At 42.1% G+C, this 25,874-nt stretch overlaps 1 protein-coding gene and 1 pseudogene across 10 annotated transcripts in view; one reads left to right on the top strand and one right to left on the bottom strand.

Annotated features, from left to right (window-relative positions):
* Positions 1-1,174: 1,174 nt before the first annotated feature.
* On the top strand, positions 1,175-7,054 carry LOC129156311 (T-complex protein 11-like protein 2; annotated as a pseudogene).
* A 124-nt stretch (positions 7,055-7,178) lies between these two features.
* anks1ab (ankyrin repeat and sterile alpha motif domain containing 1Ab) overlaps positions 7,179-25,874 on the bottom strand; it is a 55,798-nt gene continuing 37,102 nt past the window's right edge. For 5 of the 10 annotated variants that reach the window (XM_054731686.2, XM_054731669.2, XM_054731691.2 and 2 more), the window contains 10 exons: positions 24,627-24,734; positions 23,836-24,006; positions 22,453-22,590; positions 22,248-22,319; positions 21,697-21,780; positions 21,473-21,610; positions 18,704-18,880; positions 16,951-17,049; positions 16,089-16,186; positions 7,179-12,288 (listed from right to left, as the gene is read on the bottom strand). In XM_054731686.2, coding sequence (XP_054587661.1) covers positions 12,210-12,288; positions 16,089-16,186; positions 16,951-17,049; positions 18,704-18,880; positions 21,473-21,610; positions 21,697-21,780; positions 22,248-22,319; positions 22,453-22,590; positions 23,836-24,006; positions 24,627-24,734 — 1,164 coding nt within the window. In that variant the 3' untranslated portion in view covers positions 7,179-12,209. Of the gene's footprint in view, positions 14,002-15,582; positions 16,187-16,950; positions 17,050-18,703; positions 18,881-21,472; positions 21,611-21,696; positions 21,781-22,247; positions 22,320-22,452; positions 22,591-23,835; positions 24,007-24,626; positions 24,735-25,874 lie in introns of all 10 variants that reach the window. The other 5 variants (XR_008559245.2, XM_054731671.2, XM_015958580.3 and 2 more) reach the window with 5 other exon arrangements.

The raw sequence follows: 25,874 nt of genomic DNA, 5'->3' as shown, positions 1-25,874 counted from the left end.
GAAGATTCCTGCCTTAAGTCTCTTTTCAATGCATCTGACTTTATTTCTGCAACACATAAACCAGCTGGCTGCTGCTGTCATGCATTAACAAAATTGCATCATGCTGCATAATTTGTAACGAAAGTAAAACAAAGATCAAATTTAAGTCTGTTTTTGTGTAAACTCATCTCGTATATCTTCTCACGCTTCACCTCCAATTTCTCATGCAGAAAAAAAAAGTTTTTCTTAGCTACAATTTACATTGCACTGCTGTGCATGCTTCTCAAGTTACAGTGCTGCAAAATTAGTTTTGAATAGACTTAACAGAGGATGGGAATTTCAATCAATCAAAGCTTTATTTATAAAGCACCTTCCGCAACCCTGTCAGGAAGCCCAAAGCGCTGAAAGCCTTTTGTTTTCTTTTTTTTTTCTCAAAACTTTATTGAACAAGGTGATAAGTATACAAAGAAATTGCATACAAAATTGAACAAAGAAGATGAAAAGCGCTGAAAGCCTTTTTCCTGATCATTTATTTTAAATGTATGCCCTCCAGTGGCGGAAAGCTGGAACTGCACTCCGGTTCTGGTGAACCATCAACTAGAGAACATTTTAGCCTCCTAATGTTAATAAAGCAGGAAAAATAACCAGATCTTATTTTGGTTTGTTTGGGAATATTTATAAAAATGCAGAGAAGTGGGAGCTACTTCTATGAATTTCAGTAAGTTACTTATTAGAAACACTGCCTATAATGTATTTCAAAATAAAACACTTAGGAGTTGGCAGCAGCAGGGTACCTCGCTCTAGCCGTCTTTTTCTCCTATTTTGCTTAAAACTCAGTATAAAAAAACTGCATTTGCGTAGGAGTGTTAAACATGATGGTTGTGTGGAGTCCAAGTGCTAAACTCAGCTAGCTACAGTGCAACAAACTATGAATGAGGAGGGGAAATGACGTCCCCTAGTGTGTCCAGCTGGATCTACCTTCTGGTCCTACTGCTCCAAAAGCCTTTTTCCTGATCATTTATTTTAAAGAACACACCAAAGCGACATCTAGTGTGCGGATGTTGTAGTTAAATTCAATCTGAACTAAAAACAAAATTGATGGATTAGAACATTTGATTAAAGGTTGAATATGAAATAATTTAAAAAGCTATATTTAAAAAATAAAACCTCCACAGGGCATTTAGAGGTATGCAGAATGCACTGTCCATGTGTCCAACATAACATCGATATCGGCAATAGAAAAACCCAACATTGGTTGAACTCTGACTACCAAATGGTCTGAGCTTTGGTTCCTCCATCACAAACATGTTTTATTGCTTGTTTAAAGCCAGGTTTTATTAGGTCTGTTTAGTCACCGATAGCGGTACTTGAGATACAGTGGGGCAAAAAAGTATTTAGTCAGCCACCGATTGTGCAATTTCTCCCACTTAAAATGATGACAGAGGTCAGTAATTTTCATCGTAGGTACACTTCAACTGTGAGAGACAGAATGTGAAAAAAATCCATGAATTCACATGGCAGGATTTTTAAAGAATTTATTTGTAAATCAGGGTGGAAAATAAGTATTTGGTCACTTCAAACAAGGAAAATCTCTGGCTCTCACAGAACTGTAACGTCTTCTTTAAGAAGCTTTTGTCCTCCACTCGTTACCTGTATTAATGGCACCTGTTTGAACTCATTATCTGTATAAAAGACACCTGTCCACAGCCTCAAACAGTCAGACCCCAAACTCCACTATGGCCAAGACCAAAGAGCTTTCGAAGGACACCAGGAAAAGAATTGTAGACCTGCACCAGACTGGGAAGAGTGAATCTACAATAGGCAAGCAGCTTGGTGTGAAAAAATCAACTGTGGGAGCAATTATCAGAAAATGGAAGACATACAAGACCACTGATAATCTCCCTCGATCTGGGGCTCCTCGCAAGATCTCATCCCGTGGGGTCAAAATGATCATAAGAACGGTGAGCAAGAATCCCAGAACCACACGGGGGGACCTGGTGAATGACCTGCAGAGAGCTGGGACCACAGTAACAAAGGTCACCATCAGTAACGCACTACAACAGCAGGGAATCAAATCCTGCAGTGCCAGACGTGTTCTGCTGCTGAAGCCAGTGCATGCCCAGGCCCGTCTGAAGTTTGCCAGAGAGCACATGGATGATACAGCAGAGGATTGGGAGAATGCCATGTGGTCAGATGAAACCAAAGTAGAACTTTTTGGTATAAACTCAACTCGTCGTGTTTGGAGGAAGAAGAATACTGAGTTGCATCCCAAGAACACCATACCTACTGTGAAGCATGGGGATGGGAATATCATGCTTTGGAGCTGTTTTTCTGCTAAGGGGACAGGACGACTGATCCGTGTTAAGGAAAGAATGAATGGGGCGATGTATCGTGAGATTTTGAGCCAAAACCTCCTTCCATCAGTGAGAGCTTTGAAGATGAAACGTGGCTGGGTCTTCCAACACGACAATGATCCCAAGCACACCGCCCGGGCAACAAAGGAGTGGCTCCGTAAGAAGCATTTGAAAGTCCTGGAGTGGCCTAGCCAGTCTCCAGACCTCAACCCCATAGAAAATCTGTGGAGGGAGTTGAAAGTTTGTGTTGCTCGGCGACAGCCCCAAAACATCACTGCTCTCGAGAAGATCTGCATGGAGGAATGGGTCAAAATACCAGCGACTGTGTGTGCAAACCTGGTAAAGACCTAGAGTAATCGTTTGACCTCTGTTATTGCCAACAAAGGTTATGTTACAAAGTATTGAGTTGAATTTTTGTTATTGACCAAATACTTATTTTCCACCCTGATTTACAAATAAATTCTTTAAAAATCCTGACCTGTAAATTCATGGATTTTTTTTTTTCACATTATGTCTCTCACAGTTGAAGTGTACCTATGATGTAAATTACTGACCTCTGTCATTATTTTAAGTGGGAGAACTTGCACAATCGGTGGCTGACTAAATACTTTTTTTCCCCACTGTAAATCCAATTAGAAACATTTAATGCTTTTATATATTTATTTCAAAATGATCGCCATAAGTAACGTTAATAAAGGAACCTTTATTGTAAAGTGTTACCCCATTTCCTTACATTTTTAATTTTATATTTTAAATGTTTCTTCTTGTGAAGCACCTCATGATTTTATCATGAGAGGTGCTAAAAGATTGCTTTCTGTCTGTAAAATTTCTCTAAACTAAATTTGTCCCAAGAAAACTATTTTTTTCTGTCAGTTCAGCACAAAATAATACATTTTCCACATTTACATTATTTGTTATTTAGGAAATATTCAGACTGTTAAAGTGTAAAATTCTACACATAATCTCCAGTAAACAGCTTTTGTTTCCCATCAGATGCTGCTGCCGGCTCATGTCAGGTAGAGGTCTCAGCAGGATGAAATCCTGGACGTGGAGCTGATCCAGTAGCAGGTTGATCATGGAGCTCTTGACCTACACAGACTGGCAGGGTTTGTCATTGACACTATAGCGTCTTTATGCGCTCCCACTCGAGACGCGCAGGTTAGGGCTGTGTGAGACTTCGAGGTCCCTGTGTATTCATCAGCGGCACAATGGCTTCACAAAAATGGGAGTTTAATTTTATGTTAAATACAAGACCTTCGTTCAAGCTGAACAAAGATGCTCATATCGCTGCCCAGGTCCTGTAAGGGACCACAAGCCTGTAATCAGAATAATTCCCTTGTTGCTTCCTGCAGGGCAATCTTCCAAGTTTTGGGGTTAATGGATCTTTCCCATCCAGAGCCTGAGGCCTCATCTCCTGCAACAGACTGTGCAGTTCGAGAGGATTAAATTCCAGCAGATTCTGGACAAACAGTCAGGTGAGGAGAGACGTTTAAATCCTTGTTTCAGCCTTTAGCTTCAAACTATGCAGCTGCAGTAATATATGCAGATGATATGGGTAACTTTGTCTAAGGAAGTTTATGATCTTTTTATTTTAACCTTCCAAATAATATGCTTCCAGTGATGCTTTAATGTCAAGAACTTTCACTAAATCCTTCAAACTTTATTTATAAAACATGTTTAACTTCTGTTTAACCCATTGTCCAGAACACACACACACACACACACACACACACACACACACACACACACACACACACACACACACACACACACACACACAGAGAGAGAGAGAGAGAGAATCAAATTAAAGGACATGATGCAATAAGCATTACATTGAAATCCATGTCTGCATGCAGCTCTTTGATGAATATCTCTTTTTTTGTTGCTGCAGCACGCTGGTTCCCATCAGCAGGCTCACTACTTGTTATTTCTAATGGTTATAATTGTTTATGACTGAAAATAGAAAATGACAATAGCAATAAATATAAACACAACATTTCTGAGAAATGATCTCAACCTGAATTCAGAATTTAATTTGACTGTTTTATTTTCATATTCCATCAACACCCACGAGGATCTGAAGTAATCACTCGTTCACAGTTTTAAAGCACACTCTTCTGATATACACATAATTACTTGTGTGATTTAAAACATTTAAGTGTGTATTTCTAGTGTTGGTTTTCCCTTCAGCTTCAATAACACGACAGCTTGGCTTCAGGCAGCAGCATCAGATGAGGTGTCGGGGTTCAGAGCTCAGCGTGACAGCCCAGGACTCCTCAGCCCCACCGCCGTCCTTAACCAGGCTTACATGCGTCTGCTCCACTGGGACCCGCAGGACCAGAAATATCCCGAGGTCGGCTGCAGCTTTCATTACACTGGGTGATATTTTATTGATTATGAGGGAATATTCAGTTGCTCTGTGCACTTTTCCTCACCAGGCTGCATGTTAAGGCATGTGACAAGACATTAGAGTTCTTGTAGAACAGCAGCTCCAAACCTCCTTTATTAGATGCATCATCACGGCGCTGTCAGATGAACTCAGATACTCTCTCATCAACATCAGATGTGCTGCAGGTGTTGCTTGGATTTCAGCATTATCCATTAAGCTCCTCCAGGAACCATCCTTACATCCAGAATCTGCTGCTGTAGGACATCTGATGCAACCCTTTGACTTTTCTTTCCATAGCCTCGTATTTATAGTTCTGACCCCGTTGTGCTTTCTCCACACACAGACTATGCTGTTGGACCGAGCCCGTTTGGATGATCTGAGATGTTGGTCCTGGAGGCATCGGTGTGAGGGGTGTTGCTTTCTCCCTGCACGGGTTTACTCAGGCAGGCCGTCACAGCCCAGCTGGAGGGCAGTCACACCAGGTAAGAGCCGGATGGGCTCATACATGTACTGACTGTCATGAGGACCAGGTATTGTATGAGGAGGACACCATTGAAGGTGACAGGATGCAACTAGCTTGTCAGAACAGATCCAGCTAACCTCATTCTTTCTGTTTAAGAGAAGCTCTGTCATGATTATTAGATGACTGTAGAGCAGCAGCCTGTTATGATCAAAGCCTGCTCCCTCTGTGGTTAGGGCTTCTAAATAAAACTCAGTTTATTCCTGTCAAATCACCTTTTAGAAAATATATTTGAATGAACTTAAATAGCTCCAATGCAAAAATCAGACCATTTGACTTAATTCATGAGTTATTACTTATAACATCAGTTTCTGGTGCTCCAGGAAGGCTGACCTGAAGAGGGCCCTGTTGGAGCTTGGTGAGACGGTTCTGCTGCAGGTGACCGAAGCTCTGAGCACCCAGGGAGGAGGAGCGCTGCTGCAGGAGAACCAAGATCTGCTGAGAGGACAAATAACTGACCTGTGGAAGAACAACAACCCTGTTCTTGCTGCTGTTGGTCAGGCACGAAGCCAGGAGTTGTTTCCAGGCATTTGCTGCTGGATTCTAGTGAATGTTACATTTTTATTTATATAAATAGTCTTTTTTACTAAACTTTTTTATTCATTATCTCTGATTATAATCAGTCAAATGAAAATAGTCTCCTACACCTACCTCCAGCATTAGCTTCTGATAGAAAAAAGACGGTGAAACTCTAGAATTAGAAAATCCTGACAGATCTACATCACACTGTCACTTAACATTCATGGACTCACCCATTGTGACTCACGACGCGGAAGGCTGTTGTTGGTTTAGCGTTCAGGAAACGTCAGAGAACGTCTTAGCTATACAAGCTAACCATTAGCGTTAGCAACTTCACCACACAGCAGAACTCCTCCAGGCTTGTGTTATTTGTGGAGATAAAGCATCCATGTGGCAAACCAAACTGAGTCAGTGGTAGAGCCGCGTTGCTGTTAGCCAATCAGACGCGAGATGTCTAAATATCAGGAATTAAGAGTCTCTCGTCTGATGTTGCTGATGTCTGCTAGTATGACCTACAAGGCATTCGTTATTCATTCCTGCTAGAGACTGCTGCACATGTATTAATTAAATCAGTGAACCACACCTTTAAACTGTTACAGGTATGTTGAAAAAGGACGTCCGCTAAAAGGGGCGACAGTAGTTCAGGAGGTTGAGCGGGTTGTCCAGTAATCAGAAGGTTGCAGGTTCAATCCCGACTCCGACCAGAGAATGCTGTTGTTGTGTCCTTGGGCAAGACACTTAACCCACCTTGCCTGCTGGTGGTGTTCAGAGGGACTGGTGGTGCCAGTGCTCAGCAGCCGCACCTCCGTCCGTGCGCCCCAGGGCAGCTGTAGCTACACCGTAGCTCATCATCACCAGCGTGTGAATGACTGAATGCGTTGTGAAGCGCCTTGGGGAACCTTGAGAAGATGCTATTCAAATACAAGTCATTTTAAAATGTGTCATAAAATGAGAAGTACAAATCCCAACAAACTGCTTTCACACCTTATTTAAACGAGTGTTAAACATGTTTGCTATCTGCTGCGTGGCGTTGACTTCTCCCTCTTTTTCTTTCAACCACAGGAGAACGAGTTCAGAGCCTCCTCCTGGCCATGCTGCAGGGCGGCCCGGCTAAAAGCAGTCCAGAGCTGCCCTTTTCCCTCGGGCTGCTGAGAGCCGAGTCAACTGAGCTGGGGACGGCCTTTGGGCAAATTTGCTCGCTTCGACCAAGTCTACGGTCCATTCTACGCAACCATCCTCAGGAAACATCTGCTCCCGCCAGGAGAGGCTGAGACTGCGGAGGACTCGCGCTAAAGCTGAGGGCGACCTCAGCACAGGCCAGCATTTGAAATCAGCGTGTGATTTTTAACTCGTAAATGTGGTGAGCTGAAACCATTTACGAGAAACCGAGACATCTGACTTAAAACAGAACAATGAGTTTAGTTCATTTTCTAGTGTTTAATTAGCATTTACAGTTTCAGAACCAGAAAGGACATCAGGACTTATCGTCCAGGTGAAAGCATAAGGCAGTTAACCCTCAAATCTGTGTACACAAAACATTAAGATTATGGAGCGAAAATCTCACGTAAACATGAGAAAAGACCAAAACATTAGAAAACAAGAACCAAAGAAAAGATGTTTGTAAATAATTCTTTATATTAATCTGTCCCGTGAAGCTGGGTTGAATGTTTCTGGTCGATCAAAGACATTAAGCAGATTTTATTCATTTTACTTTACTCTTCTTTATTTGCACCTTTTGCTTAAAACCCAAAACATGTAACAGGTGTGTTTCCTCCTGTGGTTAAAGTTAGACGGGGGTGCGGAGCTACACAGTGTTCTGTTTGTGAACAAAAAGCAAAGTGAATCCTTTTAATATTCCATACAACCATATAAATAGCACAGATTACAGAGCAAACAAATGAAAATACATGAGACGAACTCGGCAGTCAGTGAAACTAACCATTATGATGGACATGTGTAGCACCCTGGATTTATGTGTTTTGTTGTTAAATTACTGATATGGTGAAGAAACGTGTTGTTTTGTTTGTCACTTATTTTTTAAGCTAAAAACAATTTTTCTGGTTATTTTAAATTTTTTTTTTAATTTGAAACAATCGAGCAGACAGAGATAAACAAAAGGTTTATGTTTAGTTTTTTTCTGGAACAAAAAGGATTTTTGTTTTTCTGCACAGGTTTAAACCATTATCCCCTCCAGTTCATGCACAGGCGAATATCGTTTAATGTGTTGAATTCCAGCTTTTATTTATATTTTCTATACTGTTTTTGTTTTAAAGTTAAAAATCATTTATCTTTTTGCCATTAAAGGTGGGTGAGGCGGTGTTTTTCTGGAGCAATTGTAAATGTCTCGTACTTAATAGTTGCATCCTGATCCATCCACCAACTGCCCTCTGACCTTCTCTACTCCCTCTGTGCGTACTCCTCTGGGTGCACGTAACGCACATTCTCGATGCGGAGCAGCTGAAAAGGAAGTGAAGCCAGGGCTGAGCTGCCAAGTGTAATGGACCAAAGGATTTGTTGCACATGTTCTGTTTAGAGTCTGGTTCTGTTCTTGTTGGGAAACCTTTAGGTGACTGACCTGTTGACCTGCCATCTGAGAAAGGAGAGCCAATCAGGTGGTTCAGTGCGGGTTCTGAAAGTTTTGGCCTGTTGTTTGTGTGATTTTCTCAGATTGTTGGAGACGCTGAGCAGCGAAGATGAGAATAACCTAACCTGTTGGTTTATTACCAAGACAGCTAAAAACTGCCTAATTTTTCACCATAAGAATGCTTCACTATATTAGCTAACATACTTAAATATTTTACGGTTAAATCAGCAATCCGGAGTTTCACCCTTTCAGCAATTACATGATTTTTAGAAATCCATCGGATAAGAGAAATACTCCGGAAAGATACTTTAAGTACGTTCAAATAAATGTTAGGAATTACGTCAGATACGTGCCGACAACGGATGAAAAATGTATAAGGGAAGCCTTGTGAACAAGAACCATGTTCCTGTAGTCTGAAGAAACGGAGTTGGTGTTTTTAAAAAGTAGCGGGAACGGCAGGGGCGCAGATAGGATTTTCAAACTGGGGGGTCAAAGTTCCAATGTACCCTCCCCCAAGCACATACACACACATGCACGACGCACGTACACATACACAAACCATTGCGAGAGCCTTAACTAGAGCTCAGTCAGTTTGTGTAGTTTCCTCCAATGGTTTACGAAAAAAACTAACACTATTATATACGTGTTAGAAGCCATTATGCAATGGAACGCTGGCATCAAAGCTCTGCCTGATCAACACAGTCATTTGTTATTCTCCCAATCGATTACTAACCAAAACCTCATGCTTTATGCAAAACATTAAATGATTTTCAGCAAACCAATCTTTACAGAAAACATAAAAGCCCTAAAATACTGCACATAAAATATATTTAAAAAACAATATTCACTTGTCACTTAAAGCAGTGGTTCCCAAACTTTTCAGCCTCTGACCAACAGATGTTCCTTCTTATTTTTACGTTATTTAGAAATTTTCATTATATTTGGAAAGTTTTAATTTATATATAAATATATAAAGCTCTTTTTAAATGTTATATTTGACTTTTTTATGATTATGTGGCACATTTTGACTTCCATATCTAACGCATTGGCATGTCCTCTTTTTTACGGCTTTTTTTTACATTGTCGCTACGTCTGTCACATTAGCGGTGTTTTTACCATCATTTCTACATCCATCACGTCCCAAAGAAGGTTAAACCAACATCAAACCCAACGTTTGGAGCTTGTAAACTCCACACACCTCTCGTGCAGCACCAGCTGTCTGATGCTGCAGCAGCATCAATCTTCCCGGCTGGATGAGTGAATTTCTTCATCAGAGTCAATATTCTGCTTCATAATCAGAGTCAGTCATTACCAGACAAAGTGATCAGTCAACAAAGACCAGATCTGCTGGCAATTATACGTTTTATCTAATATATGCGCTCTTCATGTTGCGAGCATCTCCTCCTCTTTCTGACTGTTAACTTGTCAGCGGGAGGCGTTTTTCAAGCTCCAAAACTTTGCTTAGCCTGAAGATTGCACATCTCCACTATCTTCTGGTGTAAAGTAGTAACTTCATGAGGGATCATATTTGTAGATGAGACTTGTTAAAGTCAGCAATGAGGCTTTGGCATTTTTAACGAGTAAGTCCCAGCACTGATAACAACGTACTGAAGAACCAACACGCATAACCAGACAGATCGGTCCCGCCTACTTACACTGTTGGTCTTTTTTAAATACGCAGTAATTGTTGCTTGTCTTTTTCGCTTCATCCTGCGTCCCAGCAGCAACCACTTTGGCTCCTCTGGACTTAGTGTTTGTTTACATCATGCTGCATTCATTGTAATTGGAAAAAGGAGCTTCAAGCGCTTATAACCTCCGATTTTGTTTTCTTTCTGGCCTTGGTGCGGGGGACGGATTGGGGTCGATCTGAATCTGTGGGGGACAGTTTCCCCCAGTCCCCCACCCTATCTGCACGCCTGGCGAACGGTAAGAACATCTCTAATCCTACCATTTAATGTATGTTCTTTTTACCCCAGATTTCATTTTTAATTAAACTTTGCTTGATTTTAGGAATAACACTAAACAATCATAACTTAACTCATTCACTGCCAGCCATTTCCTGATCGCTAACGGCCTTCGCTGCCAGCGTTTCTCACCGGTTTTACTGTTTTTTTAAACAGTAAAACCGGAATGCAATGCAGAACATTGCACCCTCTAATTATGTCGACGCCAAAACAACCAAAACAAAGAGGAGACTCACCTCTTACATCTGTGTTTCGAGCGTTATCCGTTCTTTCATAATCTGTTGTCGAATTGTGATCGGCAGATGCTTTTCCGGTTCGCGCCTCACTTTTTTTACAGGAACGGCCCAAAACGATCACCTAACACATGGATGGTCTGCTTCCTGATCACGTGACGTGTGACGTATGCGGATGAAGATCGGCTTCAGGGCTGAGATGTTTGTTCTCTCAGCGCGGGGGCTCGTCCTGACGCTCAAACAGTAAAAACATGCAAATGGCGACTTTAGTCGTCATTGGCAGTGAACGGTTGGATCTAAAATGACAATTTTAGTCGTCAATGGCAGTGAATGAGTTAATCATGAGTTTAATCATATTAATAAATAATATTCACCTGTAGACCACTTTAAGTTGAAGAAAGACACTTTTAGAACTGTAATATAATTTTAGGACGATTTAGTTTCAGGATTTAATTATGTAAATCAGCTACATTGTGTAAATAATGAATGAATCCATCTTGCTGTGTGTGACTTGGGATGAAAGCTGCACATTAACTAGAAGGTAAATGTTCAGAAAGCCTAAAAACCCACTTGTTTTTGAATAATCTCATGGATCCTTAAATACCCAGTTTGCACCTCAGGTTTAAATGGTTTAGGTACTCAAAAATACTCATTTTTACAGTTTTAGTACAGCACAAGGAAAACACAAAGTAACATTGTGTTTATAATATATATATATATATATAAAAAAGTAATGCATCAGAACTAATCGGCATGGATCTCTTCCTGCTACCTGCTGTAGACGAGCTCGTTGGAAATCCCCTTTAGATTTTAGGTTGAGCGTTCTGTGCAGCGGCGCTGCACCGTGTTTCTGAAACATCCACTTGGGCTCGACAACTTGAAAGTAGTAAAGCGCATGAGAAGCACAAACTGGGCTAATCGTTTGTTTGGATTAGAAGTTGCACCACCCACTAATCTGTGCAGCGGGGGAAACAATGAAAGCACAATTCTACAATAATTACCGTCCCGTTATGTCACTTTTGATTTCAAGCAGCTGGTGTAATATGTCTGTTTTTAACTGCTCAGCCATGTAAAGTAAATCAATGCTGACACCAGATATGACAGGGATTGTTTTGTCTTTGTATTATTTAATGTCATTAATATAATATTGCTTTGAAGTTTTGAAACAGTATCACATTTTTCCATCACAAATTTTCTCCGTCCACAAATGTGGGCAAAGTATTGAATGCTGGTACATTTTGTTACCCTTCAGCACATCACACTGTTTCCGTTTTCAGTAGACCTGAATCAATAGAAATGCTTGTTAATGATTTTATATTAGTAAGGGTCTATAGTGGTCTACACACAACACCTCCTACATGACAAGCTCACGTGAAGGCCGGGGAAATAGACCTGACCTTTCTGTTTGACCTTTTCTCAAGACAGGAGTGATATACAGGTCCAGTCTAGTCAGTGAAGTGGGACCACAAGTTATCTTTGGACTGTGAGTGGATTCATCTCAGGATCAGTGAAGGAGCAAAAACATAGACAGAGTGAGATTTAAATGTCAGAAGTGCTGGTTGGCCCTGCACGCCGCACAAGCTTACCTCACAGTCCCTCTCTCTCTCTGCCTTTTTTTAAATCTTTATTTATGTGATGTTTCCTCTTCTTTGCACACTAACTTAAAATTACACAAACACACGCTCGACTCGGCTGCTCCCCTTCAACTCACAGCTTGGTATCCGGAAACTTGAACGTCGGGGTGAGCTACACAAGGAAAACACGGATGTTAAAAAAGACTGGTACATGCACAGTCGTAACATGCCACCAAAAAACTTGCTTTAAATAGCTGCTGTTCATTAAAAATGTAATGCTTTTATATTATGCATCCATACTAGAGCAGGTTCTCCTGGTGACACACAAAATGGAGGAATGTGACAAAATGTTGGCGGTAAGAACAATGGCCGAACGGATGGGATGGGGGGTGAACGGGAGAATTAGCATGTAAACAGAGAGAGGAAACATAAAAGGCAAATGGCAGATGAGTGAGAGGAGACGCTGCTGGGGAGACTGCTCAGGCCGAGTGCATCAGAGGGGACAGAAACACAAAAAAACTGCCAACATGCATCATCGGTGGAAGCTAACAGATAAAAGTCAGAGCAGTGGCGATGACACGGCCACAGAGCAGTACGTCTAAACAGTCTACAGACACACTGTCTTTGGAGAGGAGCTCGGTCCCCAACTCCTCCTGCAGCAAACACAGACGAGGACAGCGGCCGGCGGCGTAACAGTCCAAACTTCCACGAGGACAGACAAACAAAGCATACAGCACGCACGCCAGGTAGTGCACAGGAGGGAGAACACACACACACACACGTATGTGTTGGACTCCACATAAAGCATTTTTGAATCACAGTGCAGGAGGAAAATACTTTTAAAAATGATTATTTAAAAATAAACAACAAAAATGTCACATGAGCATGGCACAGGAACAACGCTCAGATCTGGCTTTTCCAGTGAGGTGGAATTAAATCTTTTCAGTCATTCTTTTGAAGTGGCGTACTTCACACCTAATTCTAAATCTGTGTAATGTGTATGTAATCATGCTACAGCGGGAATGTGCACCAAACTGTGCTGGAGGCTCGTTAATACACTTTAGTTAAAATAATCGTGTTCAGGTGTAGGATACAAACGTAAGTGAAACATGGAACTGATGTCAATATATTCCTTTTGTTCACTTTTTTGTGTATTTTTAAACTTCTGGTTGTAATAAAGTTGGAATAACTATAATCAGTTCCTAACCAGTCTGCCCCAAAGTGGTTCAGGTTGCTCCCTTCTATCAAAAAGTATCACAAAATGCAATATCTCATTTGCACTGTATGAAAACAGCGTTTGAAAAGGGACAGTGCTGTTTTTTTTTCTTTTCTGAGCCACAGTGCTGTTTCCCTATGATGGATAAAAAGAGGACTTGCAGGCTCTCGGCGCTACCGTTAATGCTGACAGGCACTGGGCAGCACAAGGCCAGAGCAAAGACTCATCAGAACAATCCTAAACCATCGTTAAACCAACATCCTTTCAGCCACTCTGATACACCAGGAAATCTTTTGTTGTAGTCTTTTAGAAACAGGTTGGACACGTGCAGTTGGTGGAGTTCATTAGGGGCAGATAGGATTTTTGTTGTTGTTGATTATAGATAATTGCAATGATGTAAGGCTGTCATCCTCAATAACGTGTAGGAAAGTCGTCCTCAAGTGTATCTCAGTTCTCGGTCTGCTTTGTGTTTAGACATCAGTGACAGGTTAGTGACCGATCCAAAGTGGTTTCACTATGAGTACTGTACAAATGAGTAAAAAAATGTTGTTTGCTGCATGTTGCTGTTTTGTCTTTCATTGATTTATTGTCCATCTTGCATCCCTTTGCTAGCAAAACAGCCTCCTCATAGTGCCTCACAGTGGTAGATGCCTGGTAAGGCAGGATAGACTACAAATGGAGAAAAGAAAAAAAAGGTGTAACTGTCTTCAAGCAAAACAAATGAAAGTAGTCAAATTAAAATCTATGAAATAGATATTTTAAGATGTAAACACAGTTTAACTTTAGCTTCAGTCTGTGAGAAACGTTAAAGGAAGAAGTCAACATTTGGGGAAATAGATGTTCTGGCACTGAATCTAAATTTACAGAAAAAATAGTACCTCTCTAGTTATGAAACTCAAGTTACTAAAGTAAAAACATGCACAGTTCAAGCTGGTACCACTTATGTGTTTCAACGTTTAATTAGAAGTAACAATTCTGAATATATCTGGCCAAATTAACACACTTGACAGGTTTTTCATGGGGATTTTGTGTCTGTGTAGCCAGCATTTCACCCACAATCTTCCTTACAATAGATCATTTTAGAACATTGATTTCAGTGATTGTTGAGTTAGAAACTGACCAGTTTAATATTTGACACCACTCTGCTGACCAGATACCGCACTACAGTAGATAGTTTGTGGAGTCGGTAGGTGTCCTAGGGGGCACTCTTTACCTGCTTAATGGCTGTTAGCTGTTGTGCTAGCGATTAGCATTTTCAGTTTGCCAATTCTCAACAAAAAGCAAAAGAAGAAGAAAAAGAAAAAAAAATGCTTTTTCTTTTGACATTATGATGGAGCCTGAAAGCAAAAGCAAGAGAGTAATGTCGTTGGAGGCAAAGCAAAAATCTAAAACCACAGTGAACATCGGTGCAGACTATAGTTTGAAGGAGCGAAAAGAGGATACAAAAACACGGACTGATGGTGACCTCGCTTTGTTGCAACTGGACTTGTAAGTAATGTTTTTTGTCCAACAGTGTGGATCTTTTAACTTAGTAGTTTATTTAGTATTTTTTGGCTCATGTTAGCGTTAGCTTGTTGTTAGCACTAGCTACAGCAGGTGGCAGCAGGGCTGTTTGGGGTGGTTGTAATTCCACTTTCAACCAGCAGGGTGGAGGAGCAGGAAATTGCTCACTGTTAGTCTGAAAAAAGGGAGCAGAAACTACATTTTTATTTTTTGCTACACAACTTCAGATTTGTTTCAGGCCTGGGCTGTTGGGTGGATTCTGACGCATGACCAATGTGCAGGACTTGAGCTTCATGTGAGTGAGTTTTTTACATTGGATTAGACAAATTAGATCAATTAAGACTCTTTAAATAAAAATATGGCATTGTTTCTATTGTATAGCAAGAGCATCCCTTCTGGCGACAGATTAACCAAATTAAATACATTTTTAACATTTTTAGACAGAAATGGAACAAAAACTAATAGTAGGGGATTACAATCAATTTTAGAGTGGTTGTCAATGATCTAATCAAAGTATCTACAAGAGAAGTATATTATATTTCCCAAAATGTCAAATTGTTCATTAAAATTTGCAACTCAGAGATTTAGCGTCACACAAATCTTTCTAAAAAGTACCTGGACCTAAGCCAGTTAAGGTCTAGGTACAAAACAAGATAAATAAAAAAAAAACCATACTTGTTTTGCCTGTGGAGAAAATAAAGAGGAAAAAATGTACTGAAAGTGAAAGAATAATAATAAAGAGGAAACCTCTGGGAGCAATCGGGGATTTGGAGGCAGATGCAAGTTGTCAGGAAGAGGAGGATGAGGAGGAAGAGGCAGTTTGGTTGAGAGGGCAGGACCACTGTAAAATGAGATCAGTCCAGGATCATCCGTTCCAGGGCTCCGCTATTGGCTGCAGCAGCAACAGGCGAGGGAGGCTGCCAGGGACGCTGGGGGAGCTCCGAAGAGCTGCAGGAGCGTTTGTCATGGCATGAGGTTGGTGTGGGTCGCTGGGCAGGGCAAAGGAAGGTGCAGGAGTAGGCAGCCCTGAGGGATGCTATACCATCACAGTGAGAAGGCACGGGGCTCACATGAGTATGTGTGTGTGTGTGTGTGTGTGTGTGTGTGTGTGTGTGTGTGTGTGTGTGTGTGTGTGTGTCTGTGAGAGAAAGACATGAATAGAGAGAGCCGGATGCAAGGGTAGAGGAAAGTACGAAGGGGGTGCAGTGGGGGCGGCTGTGGGGATCCGGCCTCAGAATATGGTGGTCTCGTACTTGGTGCTGACGGGACGCCTGTTGGAGTCCCGCTGGTCGCAGAGCCAGGTGGTGCTGCCCAGGGACTGCATGTCAGCATCCATCTCCAGGGGGTCGATCTGCCGGAGGGGGGAGGGAGGGAGGAGGGACGAGAGGAGGGTGTGAGATGTGCGGCGGTGGAGGCCATCGCACCACACTGACAAGTCCTCAGCTCACAGCCCAGTGATCAGGTTACAATCACAGACAACTGAGGGCTCAATCCACAACAATGGGTGATGTTTGACAGGAAAAATACTCTGTCTGTGTAACCATCAGCATGTAGCCGCAAATACCACCAGAAACAAGCTGATTAGTCCTCCAAATGCAGCAGTAACTCCACACGACACAACTTATGGATTTACTCAGGTGTTACTTTTGAATTGTTCTAAATAAAATCTGAGGTAAGCATTTGTTATTTCTGAGCCTGAAACCGAATACGCATAAAAGCCTTTACAGCCATCCAACAGAGACGTCAGCCGTCACGTTACTGTTGCAGTGGATTAAACCCTCCCTAACCTTTCAGCCAGGAGACTGTACATCACATCAAGAAAGCCCTTCTACCATGAAAACGTGTTTAACCACAAAACGTTCCCCTAACTGCATTTTCCAAGTCCCAAATGCAAGATGAAGATGAGTGATGCGAAGGTAAAAAGGGATGGGGAGGTTTATGGTTAGGGCTGGAGGGGAGGGGACTTCAAAACCACAAAACAAAGAGTCAAAGTGCACAGCAGCATCCCGAGAAATGAAAAAAGAAAAGAAAAAGTACTGGATACGGGAGGGTTTTTGGTGTGAGAATGGATGTCTGATGGGTGAGGACTGCATAGAGGAAAGGAAAGAAAAGGACCTGGATTCCAGGGCTAACAGAGTGCAACGGTAAGAAGGAAGGACGGTGGGTAGTACACGTGTGACAGTGACAGCAGCGGCATTCGAGCAGAGGGGCACCCTGGGAAGCAGGAGGACCAGAAAGACAAGAACAAAGACATGTTAAAGAAGAGGACACAGGGAGGAAGGACAGAGCATTTAACCACACTAAAAAACGAGCCTGTGCAGAAATCCAGTAGCAGCACTTCTTAGTCTGGATGTTTCATCCAAAATCGTCTCAGATCTCTGGAGCTGTGGATTTCTATACAGGCAGAGGTGGTGTGCACGTGGCAGTTATAAGGGTGGAGCAGAGTGGGACTTCTCAAGCATTTGTGCTTGCTTGAAAAAATAAATAAATAAAAGAAAGGAGCTCCCTACATGGCTGGAAAACGAGTAAAAATCCATAAACACACAAAGATTATAAACCAGGATGGATTAGCTGTATCTGTGCTTGCATTTAACTTCTTTGACTTGATCCTTTTGTGACAAGTTTGTCTCGTCAATCAAAACATTTTTTTATCTATTTCTGATGCTTTGCATTCATTTTTGTCCATTTAATTTCCAGATCATCTTAGAATCATCATGAGCTCCCTCCACTTCCATGTTTGCAGCATTAGCTCGTGCATGTGTGTGTGAGGGGTTGACAGTTTGCTTTGGACCTAAATTATTTTCTCACTAAGCCATCCGTGCTTGCAGCTATCATATACCATCTTATTTGGGACCTCTTTCCTGGTCTAAACCGGCTCAGCTGAATGCGAGAGAGAGAGCATCTTAATAACACTCGTGGGGGGGGGGGGGGGGGGGGGGGGGGCAGGCAGTGTTGACTTAATTAATTGTTTACTGCAGTTAATAAAATGTGCTAGGATCAGGTGTTGTGTTAGTTAGCAAAAAAGGTGGCCGCGAAGGAGAAACCTAAAGCATATAAAGTGTGACACTGGTAATTACATGGGCCGAGGCTGAGCAGATGGTTATTAGTTCCTTGGGAAAAACCTTGTAAAAAAGCTTATTTTCTCTTTGAACGGCGTTGCAACGAAAAAGCAGAGAAACTAAATGCAGACGACAGAAATCAGTCCTCCTTCCGTCTGAAACTCAAGCACCGAGCCAGGCTCGTTATGCAGATGTGTGATTACTCTATAAATTATCGTAACGGGCAGCTAGTAAAACAAAATGATTTGTGTACCCGCATTAGCAGTCGCTCCTGCAGTAAACACGCTCCTGGCTGTGCAGCTCTCTCAGGTGACAGTGATCACTGAATGCCTATTATATGCTGCCTGAAAGGTCAATACATCAATGCGCCCTCGAGGATCCATGCGAGCATTTACGCAGCACACTCAATCAGGGGAGAGGGAGCAGCGGGTCGGTTCGAGCGTGGGCGCAGAGCCCTTAGAAAAGGCCCAGAACAAATCACTCATCCGCCTGTAAGCAACAAATAAACCTTTCATTCATCACGTTTTCTTCCCTTCTTTTTCCTCGCATATGCACAAATAGAACCCCCCACCCCCACCCCTCGATTCGGGGTGACTCTAAATGCTGTCGGGTGTGTGAGATGAAGCTGGTAGCAAAGTAATGACTCATCACTTACTACTTCACACACACAGCAAGTTTGCCTTTGTAGGTTGTCCGGTGGGGATTCAGCAGAGGACGGAAAGTCTGTCATGAGGTCTGTGTTCGTTTTCTGAATTGTGACTTCTTCACCAGTTATTAAAGAAGGACACAAACACTCAGCAGATACTCACCGCCGATCTTCTCACGCTGCTCCATGACTGAGAGACGGGACGGGTGCTTTTGGTGTCTACAAACTCCGAGACCAGAGAGGACGGGGGCACATACTGCCTCGCCCTGGACTGAACTGCCATTTGGTACGCCACTTCGAATGCCTGCCCCAGCGTGAGGATGATCTCGTAGGTCTGTATCTGTGTGCAGTGAAAGACACTGAATTTGAGATAAAGACCCTAGAACAAGTAGATTTTAAAGGGGAACTGGGCAGTTTGGCTAGCTTTTGGCACCCCCTTGTCTCTGTTTGTAGAAACAAAAGCGAAACCTAACTCCACACTGTGCATGCATCTTTTTAACATCTTAATCTAACAGCTGAAATTTCTCTCCAGCCTTCATTAGTGTCTACAGTAGTGGTTCATCCCTAAATTAAACAAATCAGCTGTGTTCATGATCTAAAATATGCAGGAAACAGGCTGAAAGCAGACTGCAGCGCCAGGTATGTCATCTCCATTTTTTTTTTCAAACAAAGCGACTCACCAAGCTGAAGTTGCAAGTGGAATATTTTGGCCACAGGATGTGATAGGGGCTGGGAGGCCTTTAATTAAAGCTGTTTTCCGGAGTTTTCCCTTTTCAGAAATGATGTATGATTTGTCAGAAATCCGTAAAAGTGATTATCTCATCACATACTTTGATGTAATGTAAGCAACACATCTTTATTTTTATTTTGCTAAGCACGCCACCTGCCCCGCAGAGCTCTGTGCAATAGGAAACTGAGTGCCGACCAGAACTAACCAATAGCCTGCTATTGGTTAGCACATGCTAACCATAGGCCTGCTCGCTGTCCCTCGTTCTAGGTGTCGTACTCGCGGGGACCGGGCTTTCTCAGTCCTAGCACCGTCACTCTGGAACCAGTTGCCACCCTCAGTTAGGCTGTCCCCATCTCTGCCAGTCTTTAAGAGTCGCCTAAAAACACACCTCCTCCGCTTGGCGTTTCCAGAACATGTTTGATTTTGACCCTCTTTTATGTTGAATTTATTTCACAGTTGTCATTGGTTGACTCAGTCCATTGTTTTACACATTTGTCCTTTACCAGAATGTTTCACCTATTTTGTAATTTGAATTGCTTTTATTTTTGATTTATTCAATATATTTACCAACAGCTGAACCATGTTCAGCGCTTTGGGCTTCCTGACAGGGTTGCGGAAGGCGCTTTATAAATAAAGCTTTAATTGATTGATTGATTGATTGATTGATTGATTGATTGATTGAATAGCATTAGACTACCGCTTACTCTCTTCAAATTTAAGGAATACCTCGGCTGATGCAGAGTTGATGAACTTTTCACGGACAAGCAAGTCTCTAAACATAAATGTATGACATGACACAACATGACATGAGAACAATACTCATAAAACAATGTGCTTTAGCTCTGTTTGTCGGCTACAGAAGCACATAAACAGAAACGTGAAGTTGCCATCTTAAAAAAAACAGCAATAGACTTTTTGTGTGATATGCTTGTCAGCCACTAGATGGTGCCATCAGATAAGAGAAATACTCCAGAAAGAAGCGTTAACTCTGTAAAGCAGGGGTCCCCAATCCTGGTCCTGGAGGGCCGGTATCCAGCAGGTTTTGTGGTTTTTCTGCTCCAACAGACTTGATGCAGTGGTTGAAACACCTGTGCAGCAGCTCATCAGGCTCTGCAGAAGCCTGTTAATCACCTGCTGATTGAAATCAGGTGTGTTGAAACAGAGTTCAAACTAAAACATGCAGGATATCGGCCCTCCGGGACCAGGATTGGGGACCCCTACTGTAAAGAGTCATTTTAACACATGACTCAAGAAAATGCAACATATCCTTTAACTTAAACTAAACTTGCAGTGCGAACTCTGCAGGTTCAGGGCTAAAACAAAAAAAGGAAAACTTATAAATCTGTGCAAGTGTGTTGTTTCCATCAATAATCTCATTCATTGTAAACCAAGGTGAACGAGTGGGTGCAAATTCTAATAATTTAGCTTTAGCATGTGAAACCATTGGTTGCACTGCTAATAAATGCAGTTTAGCTGATAAAAGTAAAGCACAGGAAAACCAGGTTTATTTGTTGTGTCTAGTTCCTGAAACTGATGATGATAGCATTTCTAAAAATTCCTCCCTGGATATGTCTGGAATGTTCATCTGTCGGCTCAGGAGAGTTTTAAATCTGCATAAAGTTCCTGGGAAGAAGAAAGAGCGTGAAGGTGTTCCTGAACCAACTTGTCTTGTGAGGAAAAACTCTGAATCATTCCTGAATACACTTTTTACAAACTGCAGCTTTTTAAGAAAAAAAAAGGAAGGAAAAATGAGCCTCATCATGCTAATGCCACTGGTTCTTGTTTAAAGATGATACCCTTTCAAAATAAAAGCTCCAGTTTCCTTCAGGATTTATATACATGGCTATTTCTTTTTATTTTGGCTTATCAACAACTTTCAGTAATACATGTTCAGTTAAAACAATTTCCTGCCATTTAGGCGGCACCATGTCGCTCCCAGATCTGAAAAAGATAAATGATTGCTGTTGACCTTTTCGCAAGCGCCAAGACACACATCGCAGCACAATCTGTGCACGGACAACTGAACGCACACCGGGAGCAGAACTCAAATCAAGCCATCTGATTAGCCTACCCAGACCTTCATTTCCAACGGGCCGCCTGCGTACGACTCTAACTGCAGGGTAGCTGATAACTCACAAAGGAAAGTGATTTTTATAAATTATTTACTGACAAAAATCACAGCTCGAGTGTTTGTTTACACACCACTTCCACGGTGCTGAAGACGTGACAAAAGTGATGGCCGCTCTTCGAATCCTTGGTGATGTAAGCAAACGTGCACAGGTCATCTGGGTCCTGGGCTGCACATGAGATGTTTCTGATTTCATGCTCTGCAACGATGGTCTGTTAGAGGAGGAAACGCGGTGAACAAAAGCTTAAACAGAAAAGTGTTTGATTAAAAAAAATCACAGATAAAGACATTTTCTTACCTTTGTGGCTGCATCAATGAACCTGACACCTCTATAGGTGACGGCAAGAATGACAACTGGACCCTTTTTTGAGTCCTTTGATTTCTAAAACAAAGAAGCAGTAGAAAAATGCCGATTAAGGTTCCTGGAAATCATCGTCATATAAAAAAAGAAAATTAATTTGTCAATTTTATTTTCTGGGTTTCATTGATTAAGCAGCTCAGTAGCTTAGTGGAATGAGTGTCTGCCCTTGGACTGGGAGATTGTGGGTTCAAATCCATGGTCAGGTCATAACAGAGACTTAAAAATGGGACCAGAGCCTCCCTGCTTGACACTCAGCATTAAGGGGTTGGATTAGGGGACTAAACCACCTAATAGTTCCCTAGCGCAACCGTGTCTGCAGCTCACCGCTCCCCCAGGGGATGGACCAATGCAAATATGTCATTTCACCAGTGTGTGACGACTTATCAGATTTTAACTTTAATCAACAAAAAATTTAAATAGTTTGTTCTTTGAAGGTAAAAACAAGGAAAACAAAATGGAAATGAAAGATTTTTTTTTCGAGTACTCACCCTAATTTTAGCGCAGGCATCTTGTGTGGATTCGATTCCTCGTAGATCCCTGATTATCATTGACCCCAGGTACTGGGAGGAAAAAGCACATCTTTGACACGGATGCACATCAACCAGCACATCTCCTTTTTGTTGTTTTTATTCAAGTGACCAGAACGGGAAGAGTATGTCTTGGTGCGTGCTGAAGACAGTAAAGGATACTTACTGTTGCCTCGTACCTGCAGGAGTCCAGGATGAGTTTCTCAGGCTGGTGATGCCAGGCGGACACCGTGGCGTACGTGGCAGAGTGGCTCGGCGGCCGGAGGTTCAAACGAGACTCCTTGTGTCGATCGCTGTGTCTATCCTGCAATGATGCAAAAGTAAAATAACCCCGCCTTTTCACACATTCACATCTCACCGCGACCAGGTAAGAGAAACAGTTTTATTTGTGCCGCTTTGAGCAATGAATGAAAAATTTGCAGCTTGTTTGAGTCCAGATCCTAATGTGTGTCTCTGTCAAACTGGTGAAGTAAAAGAGCTCTAACTGCTGCATATTAGTGTGAAAGCACCGCGAGTCTGTCTGGTCAGCACTTTATAGTAATTCATTTTTGATATGCTAGTAGGCTTATAAATATTCATGCGAGTGGTGCCCTCAGGTCAGTGCAAGATGTGCTCAGCTCTTTCATAAATCACTTGTCAGAGTGAAATGTACTTATGATAACAACATACTAAGGCTGAGGCAAATGCATTGATTTAAGATGTCAGCCTCACCAAACATTTAAAAACAACAACAAAAATTCATTTGTGCTTTTCTTTTTGACCTCAGCGAGTCACAAACCATACAGTCTGACTTTTAGCGCTTAAGTTTGACCGTTTAGCAAATGTTAAAGTTTAATCACGATTATTCATCGGTTTGGTTTAACAAGGCCTTTGTGACAGCCAGTGAAGCTCTAGGCTAGCTGTAGGGAAGAGTTATAATTAAATAGAGTGATTCAATCCAAATAATGAAATAATAAACAGGTTATTCGTCGTGTTAGCAGAAATGTTGAGCTAACAGCGTGCAGATCTCCAGAAGAGTTCACTGCACCGAATGTGGCTTTATTTTATCTGATGTATTTCCATGTTCTGACATGATGAAACTTGAATGAATCCATCCAAATCAGGAAGCCCTGGGGGACGATTGACTGGGCTTAGCCTGCTAAACTTAAAAATACCCTTAATATGTCATGAGTTGCAATCTTAGAGTCTGTGGTGGGATTTAAAGCATTGCTTTCACTTCTTATTTTGACTTTACGAGCAAGAAATATTTGAAAAATTTTGAGTTCGATAAATTCAAACAAGCCGTGGAATTTGATGGGGGGTAAAAGAAAAACAAACGTTCTTTGAGCGAATTTAAAGCCTCCTCTAATTTATCCACAGCTCTTGGTTAAATTCAGCTGTGGTTGAGTGACTCTGCTCACTAATTATACCAATGTGTTCAACGGAGCAGAAGCCCAGCCGCTCTGTCTCTGAGAAGAAAACCCCCCATCCAGCACCCTTCCCCAGTTTGCTGCAGTTAATTCATAGAAAATCAAACTTCTTTGGGAGTTTTTCGTTCTATTGGACTCACTACAGAACGCGGCCTCTCGTTATAAGACCGCAGAGAAACGCTGCAGTCCTGGTCGACTCCTCTTCGCCTCCGGTCCGACTCGGTCAGTGGGAGCAGCATGTCCATGGAGCGACTGGTGTAAGGGTCCATCTGACCGAGGGGTGACGTGGTCTGTGACAGGAGGTCGTGGAACTGTCACACACACGTACAAACACAGAAGACAAGTCCAGATTAACGCTTTGGCAGCGCTAGCTCCCCTGATCCACACACCCGAGCCTAAAAGAGGCTCTTCCACAAAGAATCTCGCCTTTTTTCAGCTCCGTTTAATCTGCCTAAGAATCCGCCTTTGGTGTTTGACTGTTGTGAATACAATTAAATGAAGCCACGTTCCAAATTTAAACAGAAGTATTGTGGCTGAGAATTAGAGCTTTCACTGTGGGGTTAACCGGTGTGTTCAGGCCAAACCACTAATGAAGTGGCAATCTTAACAAATACAATTCCATTTTTACACACATATATATTTACACCTATATTTATATTTGTATAAAGAATTCTGAACATTTGTGTGACACTAATTAAATGTTATACAGAGAATGAGCAGAGCTACCCCTCTAATTGTGCACATTAAGCATATCTAATGTATCAGCCTAATTAAGGCTGACAGAAGATTTCTGCACATCACTGGTTGAAAGTGGCACTGACGCTGCTGCGGCCTCAGTGGAGTCGACTACTTGTGTTTTTATCAAGCTCTATACAGCAAATATTAAATTGCACCCCCACCCCACCCTACCAGCCCCCGTCATCAGTCTTACCATAATTGGGGACATTCGACGGGATTTGGAGGGAGCCTCTTCGTAGGGTCTCTCTGCCAGAGAGGCGATGATCCTCTTCCTGTGACCTAAAGGGGTGATCTTGATAACCTGCAGAGGACGACACCAGCATTTCCATTCCACTGCCATGTTTGTTTGTTTGTTTGTTTGCATGTTTATTAAGATCCCCATTAGCTGCTGACATAAAGCCACTATTCTTCCTGGGGTCTCATCTCATACAGTCGTTACATTTTAAATATATACACATATTGTGCACATCATTCATACTTGACCATACACACACACACACACACACACACACACACACACACACACACACACACACACACACACACACACACAACTAATTTCAACATAATATTGCAGTGTAGAAAAATCACAATTCAATTCTCAAAAGCCCAAACATAACAAGATACATTCATAAAATTTGAAATGCAGCTCACTTCCAATGGTAAATGGTAAATGGCCTGTATTTGATATAGTGCCTTCTAGAGTCCTGGAACCCCTCAAGGCGCTTTACAACACAACCAGTCATTCATCCCTTCACACACACATTCACACACTGGTGGGGATGAGCTACGATGTAGCCACAGCTGCCCTGGGGCGCACTGACAGAGGTGAGGCTGCCGCGCACTGGCGCCACCGGTCCCTCCGACCACCACCAGCAGGCAACGTGGGTTAAGTGTCTTGCCCAAGGACACAACGACAGCGACAGACTGAGTGGGGCTCGAACCTGCAACCTTCCGATTACGGGGCCACCGCTTATCTCCTGTGCCACCGTCGCCCCCGTCAGAAGATGTTTATCTTGACATTATCTTTGGGAAAATAAAAATATATGAAGCTTTTTCTGAAAACATTTTTTTATCAATTTCCCTCAACAGAAATCCTGGTAGTGCATTCTATAGCACCATTGCACGATAGACCATCGTTTTCTGCATTTGATTTGTTCTGCACGTAGGTAACACACATCGTCCATGCATACTTTGTCTTGTGGAATACTCGTTTATCCGCTAAAAAAGACAAGGTGGAATAAATTACATTTGGAGTTTTTGTCGTAATGACATTTCTAATGAACATTGTTCATGAAAACTCCTATCTCTCTCTTACTTTTAGCCAGGACAACTTATTGCGTAACAGATTTACACTGATTCTGTACGGACTCCCCAATACCATGCACGCTGCCTTGTTTTGTGCAATTTGTAACTTGTCTAGACAATTTTCATTGGTGTT

This window comes from Nothobranchius furzeri, chromosome 3 (genome assembly GCF_043380555.1).
Source record: "Nothobranchius furzeri strain GRZ-AD chromosome 3, NfurGRZ-RIMD1, whole genome shotgun sequence".
NCBI classification, from domain to species: domain Eukaryota; kingdom Metazoa; phylum Chordata; class Actinopteri; order Cyprinodontiformes; family Nothobranchiidae; genus Nothobranchius; species Nothobranchius furzeri.
The sequence above is the reverse complement of the archived record's forward strand: the minus strand, read 5'-3'. Positions and strand labels throughout refer to the sequence as shown.